The 16,621-nt window shown below is 38.1% G+C and overlaps 1 protein-coding gene across 8 annotated transcripts in view; it reads right to left on the bottom strand.

Annotated features, from left to right (window-relative positions):
- The window catches only part of kcnma1a (potassium large conductance calcium-activated channel, subfamily M, alpha member 1a), a 322,881-nt gene that overhangs the window by 82,642 nt on the left and 223,618 nt on the right, over nucleotides 1-16,621 (bottom strand). For all 8 annotated transcript variants that reach the window (XM_064933978.1, XM_064933974.1, XM_064933979.1 and 5 more), the window contains exons 6-8: nucleotides 12,303-12,378; nucleotides 3,722-3,797; nucleotides 2,125-2,295 (exon numbers count right to left, since the gene is read on the bottom strand). In XM_064933978.1, the coding sequence (XP_064790050.1) occupies nucleotides 2,125-2,295; nucleotides 3,722-3,797; nucleotides 12,303-12,378 (323 nt within the window). The remainder of the gene's footprint in view (nucleotides 1-2,124; nucleotides 2,296-3,721; nucleotides 3,798-12,302; nucleotides 12,379-16,621) is intronic.

Raw genomic sequence — 16,621 nt, 5'->3', positions numbered from 1 at the left:
ACTCAGGCTGGCCTAGGCCTGGTCTTCCTGCCACTGTGTTTGTTGGAATAGTGGGGAGGGACACGAGAGGAAGGGGGTAGTCCTGAAACAACAGACTGCTTTAAGAAGAACAGCAACAACCACATTATCAATCTGCTAGTAGCACATTATCTTATAACTCTACTCTTCAGACAAATACAATCCACAAGCTATAGGGAGGGAAGCAAGACATGAGTGACTATTGTCAAGTGCAAATATACAGTATGCTACTACAGGAGGCATCACAGCAATAGTCCTAATAGACAAATAGCATCAATAGTAACCTAAGCAGGTACTTACAGCACATTCGGAAAGTATTCAGACCCCTTGACTTTTCCACATTTTGTTACGTTACAGCCTTATTTTAAAATTGATTCAAATTATTTTTTTCCCTCATCAATCTACACACAATACCCCATAATGACAAAGCAAAAAAACATGTTTAGAAATGTTTGTAATTGTATTAATAATAAAAACAGAAATACCTTATTTACATAACTATTCAGACCCTTTGCTATGAGACTCGAAATTGAGCTCAGGTGTATCCTGTTTCCATTCATCATCCTTGAGATGTTTCTACAACTTGATTGGAGTCCACCTGTGGTAAGTGCAATTGATTGGACATGATTTGGAAAGGCATACACCTGTCTACAGTATGTAAGGTCCCACAGTTGACAGTGCATGTCAGAGCAAAAACCAGGCCATGAGGTCGAAGGAATTGTCTGTACAGCTCCGAGACAGGATTGTGTCGAGGCACAGATCTGGGGAAGTGTACCAAAAAATGTATGCAGCATTGAAGGTCCCCAAGAACACAGTGGCCTCCATCATTCTTAAATGGAATAAATTTGGAACCACCAAGACTCTTCCTAGAGCTGGCCGCCCTGCCAGACTTAGCAATCAGGGGAGAAGGGCCTTGGGCAGGGAGGTGACCAAGAACCCGATGGTCACTGACAGAGCTCCAGAGCTCCTCTGCGGAGATGGAGAACCTTCCAGAAGGACAAGCATCTCTGCAGCGCTCGACCAATCAGGCTTTTATGGTAGAGTGGCCAGACTGAAGACACTCCTCAGTAAAAGGCACATGACAGCCTGCTTGGAGTTTGCCAAAATGCACCTAAAGATTCTCAGACCATGAGAAACAAGATGCTCTGGTCTGATGAAACCAAGATTGAAATATTTGGTCTGAATGCCAAGCGTCACGTTTGGAGGAAACCTGGCACCATCCCTACGGTGAAACATGGTGGTGGCAGCATCATGCTGTGGGGATGTTTTTCAGTGGCAGGGAGTACCTTGATGAAAACCTGCTCCAGAGCGCTCAGGACCTCAGACTGGGGGTTAAGGTTCACCTTCCAACAGGACAATGACCCTAAGCACACAGCCAAGACAACGCGGGAGTGGATTCGGGACAAGTCTCAGAGTGTCCTTGAACATCTCTGAAAAGACCTGAAAATAGCTATGCAGTGACGCACCCCATCCAACCTGACAGAGCGTGAGAGGATCTGCACAGAAGAATGAGAGAAACTCCCCAAATACAAGTGTGCCAAGCTTGTAGCATCATACGCAAGAAGACTTGAGGCAGTAATCACTGCCAAAGGTGCTTCAACTAAGTACTGTGTAAAGGATCGTAATACTTGTGATATTTCAGTTTTCTATTTGTTTATACATTTGCGCAAATTTATAAAAACCTGTTTTTGCTTTGTCATTATGGGGTATTGTGTGTAGATTGTTTGAATGTTTAAAACATAGAATATACTTGCAGTGCAGCCGCTCAACAACTACATCACATTAGTCATCTAACAGACTCCCATCCAGAGCGACACACAGAAGCAACCCAAAAAATGTTTTTAATCAATTTTAGAATAAGCCTGTAACGTAACAAAACGTGGAAAAAGTCAAGAGGTCTGAGTACTTTCCGAATGCACTTTATACTGTACATATAAAAATAGGTAAGCTTAACAGTGCTATGTAAACATTGATGAAGACATTGAAAGACTAACTGTTCTGTCTGGTATAACAGTTCTATATAGTGTGAAAATGGGGACAGGCGGGTTGAGGGTGGGGGGGAAGGGTGCAAAGGGGGGAGGAGGGGAGAGAAAAACTTTGTTTTACCAAACCCCCAAGGATGAAGAAGACCATGAACAGGCGTCCCAGGGTGGTTTTTGCATAGACATCCCCGTAGCCCACTGTTGACATAGTGACCATGAGCAAGTAGACACATTCCCAATAGGAAAGTGACTGGGAATTTTGGAAGTTTTCCCAAGGATCCCCTGAGTTTTCCACCTAAAAATGGGAGCGGGAAAGAGATTTGAACAGGGTAGAATGTCAGTCTTAAGCAAAAACATTGGAAGGATTTTGATCACAACCCCTGAAGCAGGTTCTATGTGTTCTGTGCATGCAAGTGCTCTAGGTTTGTCTTACCATCAACATGGTCTTAAGAGTCAATCAAGCCAGCATTGCAGAGTTTACACAGTAGCCAACAAACATGTCTTCCAGTGGACTAATGCATTTCCGGCGTGGTTGAGGATGCTGTGACACTATCAAGTACCTCCTCCACTGGTTAGTGCCTCCAGTTCGGAAACAAGTGAACTGAACTGAACACGACATGGTTCTGACACTTAGGGCAGCAGTTTGCAAACAAAGGCCCTGCATATAACCTTCTCAACACAAGTTTGATTGAATCTGGCCCTGCTGAACTATCGTGCTTTCACTCTGATCAGACAAAGCAGCATTTCTGGAACCTTAATATTGAGCTGATGCTGCCATCTAGTGTCAGGAGGTTCGAGGTATCCTCCTGCATGTTCTAATGCTATATTAGTTGGTGTGTTATTGTACTGTTGGTTGAGCCATTGACATAAATGTACTGACAACTTGAGCCAGCTGTGTGTAAGAAATAAGAGAAAAACTGAAAAAAGGACAGACATTGTTGATTGATTGAGCTGTCATTTCACTGATAAAAAGGACAGACATTGATCTGTAGTTCTACTGATTGATTAAAGCGCCCCTAACTCTTCATCATCACATGGAAACACCCTCTATTGGCCGGTCCGAAGGCAATCCCTAGCCCCCTCCCCTCGGGTGGCAGCACATCTGAACTGGGTGGATGGGGGCTATACAAAGATGGCGCCCACCTAGCCTTTTTAACTAACATGCTGATTCCCAAATCAAGCCCGGGCCACTACCCCCTAGGCCCTGCTGTGGATCTGAGAGGATCAGATAGGTTTAAGCAATATGGTCATTTTCTGCTTCACCTTGCCTTCAAAAGACTGGGGATTTTCATACAGTTACGGGCACTGAATGTGTTGTATTTTGGTACTGGCAGAACTATTGCCGTAATGGGTGCTCTAGGGTATCCCAGCAACACGGTGCTCTAGGGTATCCCAGAAACACGGCGCTCTAGGGTATTCCAGCGAGAGTTTGTCACAAAAAACCTATACCGCAGTGTAGGTTATTTTTTTAAACTACATTTTTAGTGCCCACAACTGTATATATTTTGTTCCGTATTGCTTACATATCTATCCGATCATTCCGGACATACAGGAGTCCCCGGGGGGTAGGAAGTAGGGGTTGGTTAGGGACCCTTCAGCACTTCAGATCTGCCACACATCCAGGGGGAAGGGAGGGGCTAGAGGTTGTTTTCGGACCAAGCGTTAGGAGTTCTCACCTCCCTTACTCCCCCCGTAGCCCAACCCCCCGCCCAGCCACTTACCAAATGTATGAATCCGGCAGCTGTTAGCCATGTGCTTATGAAGATGGAACACAGGTTCACCAGCTTGATGGAATTGCTGGGTAGAATAAGAACCATAAAAATCTCTCAAAGAGATCCAGACCAGGTAAGGGTGACAGAAAGAGAATAATGTAATGGGAGAGGCTCATCTATTGGGTCTGAGATGGTGAGGCTAGAAAACACCTGGCTTAGGTTGTAAAGTACCGTACTGTCCTGTACATGTACTCTCTGCTCCTGTCATTATTTTATCATTACGTCAAGTTCTGTCTTTATGTCTGGCATGGTATGCCAGTAAGATGCTAAATAAAATGTAAGATGCAAGTAAAAAATTATAAAAACAAAATGTTCTATTCTTTTCTCTTTCGCTAAGCCAGGAAATGAATGGGACTGTGGGTCTCTAGGGGGGTGGGATCAGGTCAAAAACAAAAATGCAATAAAACCAAACAAAATTCATTAAGCTGAAAGGGATTACTCTATTGAACTGCTACGAACGTACATTATGTCATGACAGCTTTTGTGGAATGCTGTTGCCAGCACTCTAACCATCATCTTGTGTTGTGTTTCCTACATATAGTCAACAGCTACTGTAGTGCCTATTCTTGCCCTGGTGTAATAGGGAACGTGTCATGCTTTAGTTCAGGATCGGTCCACATACATCATACACTTTCTCTTTCCCGCCCCCTCTCTCTCTCTCCATATCTCTCTCTGTCTCTCCATCTCTCTCCCTTTCTCTCCATCTCTCTCTCTCTCTCTCTCTCTCTCGCTTTCCCTCCATCTCTTTCTCCTTCCCTCACTATCTCTCCCTCACCTGTACACGAGGGCTAAGCCACAGAAAGAGAGGATTACTGTACATTAATCATCGTCTCTGTGTTTACAGTGTTAAGAGCCCAGAAAGGACAGGAGAGGCACGCTGGGCCAAACAGTCATCAAGAGACAACCTCAGTGACACTTTACTGTACAGTCCTGCTATTTACTCAGCCACTACATGGGGAAATGAAAGTTAAAATACATAGTGATTACATAACAATTTAAGATGACATGAGTGAGACTCATTGGAAAAAGCACCGTGGGAGCTACTATATGTAACATTTATACCAGGGAGTATACTATATGTAACATTTATACCAGGGATTATACTATATGTAACATTTATACCAGGGAGCAACAATATGTAACATTTATACCAAGGAGCTACTATATGTAACATTTATACCACGGAGTATACTATATGTATCATTTATACCAGGGAGCTACTATATGTAACATTTATACCGGGGAGTATACTAAATGTAACATTTATACCAGGGAGTATACTATATGTAAAATGTATACCAGGGAGCTACTATATGTAACACTTATGCCAGGGAGCTACTATATGTAACATTTACACCAGGGAGTATACTATATGTGACATTTATACCAGGGAGTATACTATATGTAACATTTATACCAGGGAGTATACTATACGTAACATTTATACCAGGGAGTATACTATCTGTAACATTTATACCAGGGAGATACTATATGTAACATTTATACCAGGGAGTATACTATACGTAACATTTATACCAGGGAGTATACTATCTGTAACATTTATACCAGGGAGTATACTATCTGTAACATTTATACCAGGGAGATACTATATGTAACATTTATACCAGGGAGTATACTATATGTAACATTTATACCAGGGAGTATACTATATGTAACATATATACCAGGGAGTATACTATATGTACATTTGTACCAGGGAGTATACTATATGTAACATTTATACCAGGGAGTATACTATATGTAAAATTTGTACCAGGGAGTATACAATATGTAACATTTATACCAGGGAGTATACTATCTGTAACACTTATACCAGGGAGATACTATATGTAACATTTATACCAGGGAGTATACTATATGTAACATTTATACCCGGGAATATACTATATGTAACATTTATACCAGGGAGATACTATATGTAACATTTATACCAGGGAGTATACTATATGTAACATTTATACCAGGGAGTATACTATCTGTAACATTTATACCAGGGAGATACTGTATGCAACATTTATACCAGGGAGTATACTATATGTAACATTTATACCAGGGAGTATACTATATGTAAAATTTGTACCAGGGAGTATACTATATGTAACATTTATACCAGGGAGATACTGTATGCAACATTTATACCAGGGAGATACTGTATGCAACATTTATACCAGGGAGTATACTATATGTAACATTTATACCAGGGAGATACTATATGTAACATTTATACCAGGGAGTATACTATATGTAACATTTATACCAGGGAGTATACTATCTGTAACATTTATACCAGGGAGATACTGTATGCAACATTTATACCAGGGAGTATACTATATGTAACATTTATACCAGGGAGTATACTATATGTAAAATTTGTACCAGGGAGTATACTATATGTAACATTTATACCAGGGAGTATACTATCTGTAACACTTATACCAGGGAGATACTATATGTAACATTTATACCAGGGAGTATACTATATGTAACATTTATACCCGGGAATATACTATATGTAACATTTATACCAGGGAGATACTATATGTAACATTTATACCAGGGAGTATACTATATGTAACATTTATACCAGGGAGTATACTATATGTAACATTTATACCAGGGAGTATACTATCTGTAACATTTATACCAGGGAGATACTATATGTAACATTTATACCAGGGAACTACTATATGTAACATTTATACCAGGGAACTACTATATGTAACATTTATATCAGGGAGTATACTATATGTAACATTTGTACCAGGGAGTATACTATATGTAACATTTATACCAGGGAGATACAATATGTATCATTTATACCAGGGAACTACTATATGTAACATTTATACCAGGGAGATACAATATGTATCATTTATACCAGGGAGTATACTATATGTAACATTTATACCAGGGAGATACAATATGTATCATTTATACCAGGGAGTATACTATACGTAACATTTATACCAGGGAGATACTATATGTAACATTTATACCAGAGAGTATACTATATGTAACATTTATACCATGGAGTATACTATATGTAACATATATACCAGGGAGTATACTATATGTAACATTTATACCAGGGAGTATACTATCTGTAACATTTATACCAGGGAGTATAATATATGTAAAATTTGTACCAGGGAGTATACTATATGTAACATTTATACCAGGGAACTACTATATGTAACATTTATACCAGGGAACTACTATATGTAACATTTATACCAGGGAGTATACTATATGTAACATTTGTACCAGGGAGTATACTATATGTAACATTTATACCAGGGAGATACAATATGTATCATTTATACCAGGGAACTACTATATGTAACATTTATACCAGGGAGTATACTATATGTAACATTTGTACTAGGGAGTATACTATATGTAACATTTATACCAGGGAGATACAATATGTATCATTTATACCAGGGAGTATACTATATGTAACATTTATACCAGGGAGATACTATATGTAACATTTATACCAGGGAGTATACTATACATAACATTTATACCAGGGAGATACTATATGTAACATTTATACCAGAGAGTATACTATCTGTAACATTTATACCAGGGAGTATACTATCTGTAACATTTATACCAGGGAGATACTGTATGTAACATTTATACCAGGGAGTATACTATACGTAACATTTATACCAGGGAGTATACTATATGTAACATTTATACCAGGGAGTAAACTATCTGGAACATTTATACCAGGGAGATACTATACGTAACATTTATACCAGGGAGTATACTATATGTAACATTTATACCAGGGAGTATACTATATGTAACATATATACCAGGGAGTATACTATATGTACATTTGTACCAGGGAGTATACTATATGTAACATTTATACCAGGGAGTATACTATATGTAACATTTATACCAGGGAACTACTATATGTAACATTTATACCAGGGAGTATACTATATGTAACATTTATACCAGGGAACTACTATACGTAACATTTATACCAGGGAGTATACTATATGTAACATTTATACCAGGGAGTATACTATATGTAACATATATACCAGGGAGTATACTATATGTACATTTGTACCAGGGAGTATACTATCTGTAACATTTATACCAGGGAGATACTATATGTAACATTTATACCAGGGAACTACTATATGTAACATTTATACCAGGGAACTACTATATGTAACATTTATATCAGGGAGTATACTATATGTAACATTTGTACCAGGGAGTATACTATATGTAACATTTATACCAGGGAGATACAATATGTATCATTTATACCAGGGAACTACTATATGTAACATTTATACCAGGGAGATACAATATGTATCATTTATACCAGGGAGTATACTATATGTAACATTTATACCAGGGAGATACAATATGTATCATTTATACCAGGGAGTATACTATACGTAACATTTATACCAGGGAGATACTATATGTAACATTTATACCAGAGAGTATACTATATGTAACATTTATACCATGGAGTATACTATATGTAACATATATACCAGGGAGTATACTATATGTAACATTTATACCAGGGAGTATACTATCTGTAACATTTATACCAGGGAGTATAATATATGTAAAATTTGTACCAGGGAGTATACTATATGTAACATTTATACCAGGGAACTACTATATGTAACATTTATACCAGGGAACTACTATATGTAACATTTATACCAGGGAGTATACTATATGTAACATTTGTACCAGGGAGTATACTATATGTAACATTTATACCAGGGAGATACAATATGTATCATTTATACCAGGGAACTACTATATGTAACATTTATACCAGGGAGTATACTATATGTAACATTTGTACTAGGGAGTATACTATATGTAACATTTATACCAGGGAGATACAATATGTATCATTTATACCAGGGAGTATACTATATGTAACATTTATACCAGGGAGATACTATATGTAACATTTATACCAGGGAGTATACTATACATAACATTTATACCAGGGAGATACTATATGTAACATTTATACCAGAGAGTATACTATCTGTAACATTTATACCAGGGAGTATACTATCTGTAACATTTATACCAGGGAGATACTGTATGTAACATTTATACCAGGAGTATACTATACGTAACATTTATACCAGGGAGTATACTATATGTAACATTTATACCAGGGAGTAAACTATCTGGAACATTTATACCAGGGAGATACTATACGTAACATTTATACCAGGGAGTATACTATATGTAACATTTATACCAGGGAGTATACTATATGTAACATATATACCAGGGAGTATACTATATGTACATTTGTACCAGGGAGTATACTATATGTAACATTTATACCAGGGAGTATACTATATGTAAAATTTGTACCAGGGAGTATACAATATGTAACATTTATACCAGGGAGTATACTATCTGTAACACTTATACCAGGGAGATACTATATGTAACATTTATAGCAGGGAGTATACTATATGTAACATTTATACCGGGAATATACTATATGTAACATTTATACCAGGGAGATACTATATGTAACATTTATACCAGGGAGTATACTATATGTAACATTTATACCAGGGAGTATACTATATGTAACATTTATACCAGGGAGTATACTATCTGTAACATTTATACCAGGGAGATACTGTATGCAACATTTATACCAGGGAGTATACTATATGTAACATTTATACCCGGGAATATACTATATGTAACATTTATACCAGGGAGATACTATATGTAACATTTATACCAGGGAGTATACTATATGTAACATTTATACCAGGGAGTATACTATCTGTAACATTTATACCAGGGAGATACTGTATGCAACATTTATACCAGGGAGTATACTATATGTAACATTTATACCATGGAGTATACTATATGTAACATATATACCAGGGAGTATACTATATGTAACATTTATACCAGGGAGTATACTATCTGTAACATTTATACCAGGGAGTATAATATATGTAAAATTTGTACCAGGGAGTATACTATATGTAACATTTATACCAGGGAACTACTATATGTAACATTTATACCAGGGAACTACTATATGTAACATTTATATCAGGGAGTATACTATATGTAACATTTGTACCAGGGAGTATACTATATGTAACATTTATACCAGGGAGATACAATATGTATCATTTATACCAGGGAACTACTATATGTAACATTTATACCAGGGAGATACAATATGTATCATTTATACCAGGGAGTATACTATATGTAACATTTATACCAGGGAGATACAATATGTATCATTTATACCAGGGAGTATACTATACGTAACATTTATACCAGGGAGATACTATATGTAACATTTATACCAGAGAGTATACTATATGTAACATTTATACCATGGAGTATACTATATGTAACATATATACCAGGGAGTATACTATATGTAACATTTATACCAGGGAGTATACTATCTGTAACATTTATACCAGGGAGTATAATATATGTAAAATTTGTACCAGGGAGTATACTATATGTAACATTTATACCAGGGAACTACTATATGTAACATTTATACCAGGGAACTACTATATGTAACATTTATACCAGGGAGTATACTATATGTAACATTTGTACCAGGGAGTATACTATATGTAACATTTATACCAGGGAGATACAATATGTATCATTTATACCAGGGAACTACTATATGTAACATTTATACCAGGGAGTATACTATATGTAACATTTGTACCAGGGAGTATACTATACGTAACATTTATACCAGGGAGATACTATATGTAACATTTATACCAGAGAGTATACTATCTGTAACATTTATACCAGGGAGTATACTATCTGTAACATTTATACCAGGGAGATACTGTATGTAACATTTATACCAGGGAGTATACTATATGTAACATTTATACCAGGGAGTATACTATATGTAACATATATACCAGGGAGTATACTATATGTAACATTTATACCAGGGTGTATACTATCTGTAACATTTATACCAGGGAGTATACTATATGTAACATTTATACCAGGGAACTACTATATGTAACATTTATACCAGGGAGTATACTATATGTAACATTTATACCAGGGAGTATACTATATGTAACATTTATACCAGGGAGATACTATATGTAACATTTATACCAGGGAGTATACTATCTGTAACATTTATACCAGGGAGTATACTATCTGTAACATTTATACCAGGGAGATAGTATATGTAACATATATACCAGGGAGTATACTATATGTACATTTGTACCAGGGAGTATACTATATGTAACATTTATACCAGGGAGTATACTATATGTAACATTTATACCAGGGAGTATACTATATGTAAAATGTATACCAGGGAGCTACTATATGTAACACTTATACCAGGGAGTATACTATATGTAACATTTATACCAGGGAGTATACTATCTGTAACATTTATACCAGGGAGAAACTATATGTAACATTTATACCAGGGAGTATACTATATGTAACATTTATACCAGGGAGTATACTATCTGTAACACTTATACCAGGGAGATACTATATGTAACATTGATACCAGGGAGTATACTATATGTAACATTTATACCATGGAGTATACTATATGTAACATTTATACCAGGGAGAAACTATATGTAACATTTATACCAGGGAGCTACTATATGTAACACTTATACCAGGGAGTATACTATATGTAACATTTATACCAGGGAGTATACTATATGTAACATTTATACCAGGGAGTATACTATCTGTAACATTTATACCAGGGAGTATACTATCTGTAACATTTATACCAGGGAGATACTGTATGCAACATTTATACCAGGGAGTATACTATATGTAACATTTGTACCAGGGAGTATACTATATGTAACATTTATACCAGGGAGCTACTATATGTAACATTTATACCAGGGAGTATATTATATGCAACATTTATACCATGGAGTATGCTATATGTAACATTTATACCAGGGAGCTACTATATGCAACATTTATACCAGGGAGTATATTATATGCAACATTTATACCAGGGATTATACTATATGTAACATTTATACCAGGGAGTATACTATATGTAAAAGTTGTACCAGGGAGTATACTATATGTAACATTTATACCAGCGAGTATACTATATGTAAAATTTGTACCAGGGAGTATACTATATGTAACCGTTATACCAGGGAGCTACTATATGTAACATTTATACCAGGGAGCTACTATATGTAACATTTATACCAGGGAGCTACTACAAATGCTCAATGCATGCTTTGAAGAGTTGTTACCACATAAATTTAAATGTGTTAGTATAAGCCTGGAACAGGACTGTAAAATAAAGTGTTACAGCAGTGTCCAGAGAGTGTCTAGAGAGCAAACCTGACCCCGAGCTTCTATGTCAGATGGATTCTGTAGATAGTTGTTGTGGTGCTACCGTGCTGGAGTGGTGGCGGTCGTCCAATGAAAGCCCTATACTTACCTTGTTTTTAAGATATTCAAAAACTGTAAAATTTCTGAGAACTGTATCAATCTCAAGGCTCTCAGGAATCTTAAGCCTGAGAGAGAGAGAGAGAGAGAGAGAGGGAGAGGTTAAAGGTTAATAAAAGGTTAATAAAGGTTAAAAGGTTAATAATCATACATAAAAGGATAGTGGTTTAGCGTGGCCTGTCGCCTATAAGGAGGATATACTGTAAAATAGGCCTATATACAGTACAGTAGTGTCATGTACTGTAAACTGAGTGTCCTACATGTGTCTGAGTCCAGGGGTTAGAGAAACAATGCAACACCTGCCTCAATGCCAGTTTACATAACACCAATATATTCCCTGCTCTGAAATACCGTGTGTGCGTGTGTGCATGTGTGTGTGTGTGTGTGTGTGTGTGTGTGTGTGTGTGTGTGTGTGTGTGTGTGTGTGTGTGTGTGTGTGTGTGTGTGTGTGTGTGTGTGTGTGTGTGTGTGTGTGTGTGTGCCATGCATACCAATGTGTATTTCTATTTATTCTGGATGGAATAATTTACACTAGTAGTGACTGAGATTAACAGGGCAGGGCGATGTTAAACAGTTACTTATCTTTGTATTTTTCAAATCTCTTTGTATTTTTGGGTATCTGTTCATAGTTTAATTCATGGTTGATACCAGTGGAGGCTGGTGGGAGGAACAATAGGAGGACAGGCTCATTATAATGGCTGGACTGGAATAAACGGAACGGGGTAAAACATGTGGTTTCCATATGTTTGATATCATTCCATTTATTCCATTCCAGCCATTACGAGCATCTCCTCCTATAGCTCCTCACACCAGCCTCAACTGGTGGAGACATCTGTAAACAAAATAGTTCACTCCTGCGTACAGTGAGAAAGTGCTTGGAACTATCATGCAGCAAGACCATACAACACATCAAACTGCAAGCCGCCTCATCACACGTAACAGCTACAGTACCACAAATATCTGTATACACGGGCCACGCGGGAATCAAACCCACAACCCAGATGCTACCATCACCCCCCCAACATACTAAGCCATTGGAACCACACTGCAGAGTAAAGAATAAGAATCATAACCACAATGAGAGACTCCATACCCTTCCCAGACCTTAGTCCTTACCGCATTTGGAGATAACTAGATAAATTCTTTGAACATGGCCCAGACCCCATGTTCTACCATTCTTATCTCATTTTAAGAGGAAGTGCAGATTGTGATTCCTATTTGTATAAACTATGTTAAACAGACAGGACCACAGTTTGACTATTGCCCCATGGATCTCTATTGTCACCCCATTTGGAAAGGAAGCATATACTGGACGAGCCAGACTGTTTGAACATGACCCAGACCCCATATATTCTACCATTCTTACCCTACAGAGTAACTATGGCACTAGATCTTTATTCTTACCCTACAGAGTAACTATGTCACTAGATCTTTATTCTTACCCTACAGAGTAACTATGGCACTAGATCATTATTCTTACCCTACAGAGTAACTATGGCACTAGATCATTATTCTTACCCTACAGAGTAACTATGGCACTAGATCATTATTCTTACCCTACAGAGTAACTATGGCACTAGATCTGTATTCTTACCCCACAGAGTAACTATGGCACTAGATCATTATTCTTACCCTACAGAGTAACTATGGCACTAGATCTTTATTCTTACCCCACAGAGTAACTATGGCACTAGATCATTATTCTTACCCTACAGAGTAACTATGGCACTAGATCTTTATTCTTACCCTACAGAGTAACTATGGCACTAGATCATTATTCTTACCCTACAGAGTAACTATGGCACTAGATCTTTATTCTTACCCTACAGAGTAACTATGTCACTAGATTTTTATTCTTACCCTACAGAGTAACTATGGCACTAGATCATTATTCTTACCCTACAGAGTAACTATGTCACTAGATCTTTATTCTTACCCTACAGAGTAACTATGTCACTAGATCTTTATTCTTACCCTACAGAGTAACTATGGCACTAGATCATTATTATTACCCTACAGAGTAACTATGGCACTAGATCATTATTCTTACCCCACAGAGTAACTATGGCACTAGATCATTATTCTTACCCTACAGAGTAACTATGGCACTAGATCATTATTCTTACCCCACAGAGTAACTATGGCACTAGATCTTTATTCTTACCCCACAGAGTAACTATGGCACTAGATCTTTATTCTTACCCCATTTGCAGAGAAAGCTCAGAGAGGTCCAGAGACCAAGATATGGTCTCTTCTGCCTCTCCTTCTCCATAGCCATCCCGTGCGGCCCCAACCTCACCCTGTACCCTTTCTGAAACAACTCTCCACACGATTTCCTACGCCTGAACGTGTCTCCACGAGCCTCGGAGCGAGGGGCGCAACCGCGTGGACCCCGGTACATCAGAAGCTTAGTAGGGATCATCGCTACCGATCACAGATACTTAGTTATCTATTGTAGTGTGTCAGGTAGTTTCTGTTTAGGGTCCTTGTCTTTCTGTAAAGTGGGACCAAGCTGTAGTTCTTCAGTTCTAAGGTCCAACACTGTTAATTCAAGAGTGTCTCAAAGGAAGAGATGAAGACGAAGTTCTTGAAGAAGGCAATGGATTCAAAAAGATTATTGTTCTTCTTTAGAAGATAGACAAGTTGAGTTTTTCCAGGTAGAATGAAAGAGATAAACCAAAACACTCCCAAAGCTAAGACAAGGCACAACCCCAGTGCCGGTGAATAACCTTCGCCAAGGTTCCAAAAGGTCAGTTTCCACCAGAAATCCGTGTATAGAAAAACCTGACTAAAAGGTCCAGAATCAAGCACTATGCAGGCTTAAGAGAACAGCAGACAGACTGAGTGACAGTCAGGTAAACAGACACCAAGACTCTGTACCTGTCTAGTACAAATTGTATCCTGGTCTGATCTGAACTGTGATACAATAGAGGCTCTATCCCTGTATTGTCATTGTGTTAATAATCTGAACAGCCCAAACAGATTTCATTTTGGCCTCTTTGTTGTACCTACAGAGAGTCATGTGGATTTTCAACCACCAATAAGGTGCAGTGTTCAGAGGTGAGGAGTTTTTAAAACTGCCTGAAGCAATCCAGGGATTTAGAGCGAGAGGTGAAGTAATAATCTGTATTTAATCACAAGTGCCGTGCTGTCACTAGCAGATATCAGATGGGTGGACAGTATCTATAGTACACTGGGATAAAGAGGAATGGAGGTTTGTGGATAATAATGGCGCCGGAGGGGATGGCTGCCATTTTACGGGCTCCTAACCTAACCTATTTAGTACATAATGTTGCTGCTACCATCTCTGATGACCGAAAATAGTTTCTGGATATCAGAACAGCGATTACTCACCTCGAACTGGACAAATTGTTTTTTTTATGAGTCCAAAGCAAAGGACATACTGCTTCTCCGAGACCAGGCCCAAATCCCCCTTATTCATGTGAAGAAAAGACGGAAATACAGGGGGTGGAGATCGGGGTGCCTTATTAGAATTTGTGCCTTATTAGAATTTGTCGCCGAGTGGGTAACCAGCCTCTACCATCTGTTTAATTGGCCAACGTGCAATCACTGGAGAATAAACTGGATGATCTGTGTTCGAGACTGTCCTACCAATGGGACATTAAAAACTGTCAAATCTTATGCTTCATGAGTCGTAGCTGAACGACGACATGAATAATATACATTTGGCTGGGGTTTCCGTGCATTGGCAGGACAGGACAGCTGGTAAGACGAGGGGTGGGGGTGAGTGTCTATTTGTCAATAACAGCTGGTGCGCAATGTCTAATATTAAGGAAGTCTCGAGAGTACCTCATTACAAGCTGTAGACCACACCATCTATATTTACCATTCACAAACCGATGCTGGCACTAAGACCTCACTCAACGAGCTGTATAAGGCCATAAGCAAACAAGAAAATGCTCATCTTGGCACTCCTAGTGGCCGGGGACTTTAATGCAGGCAAACTTAAATCCATTTTACCTCATTTCTACCAGCATGTCACATGTCCAACCAGAGGGGGAAAAAAACTCTAGACCACCTTTACTCCACACACAGAGATGCATACAAAGCTCTCCCTTGCCCTCCATTTGGCAAATCTGACCATAATTCTATCCTCCTGATTCCTACTCACAAGTGAAAACTAAAGCAGTAAGTACCAGCGACTCTCTCAATACAGAAGAGGTCAGATGATGCAGATGCTAAGCTACAGGACTGTTTTGCTAGCAGAGACTGGAATATGTTACAGAATTCATCCAATGGCAATGAGGAGTGTACCACCTCAGTCAACGGCTTCATCAATACAGTGCATTT

The sequence above is a fragment of the Oncorhynchus masou genome, chromosome 24 (genome assembly GCF_036934945.1).
Source record: "Oncorhynchus masou masou isolate Uvic2021 chromosome 24, UVic_Omas_1.1, whole genome shotgun sequence".
Classification (NCBI taxonomy): Eukaryota; Metazoa; Chordata; class Actinopteri; order Salmoniformes; family Salmonidae; genus Oncorhynchus; species Oncorhynchus masou.
Note: the sequence above shows the minus strand (reverse complement) of the source record. Positions and strands in the feature narration are given on the sequence as shown.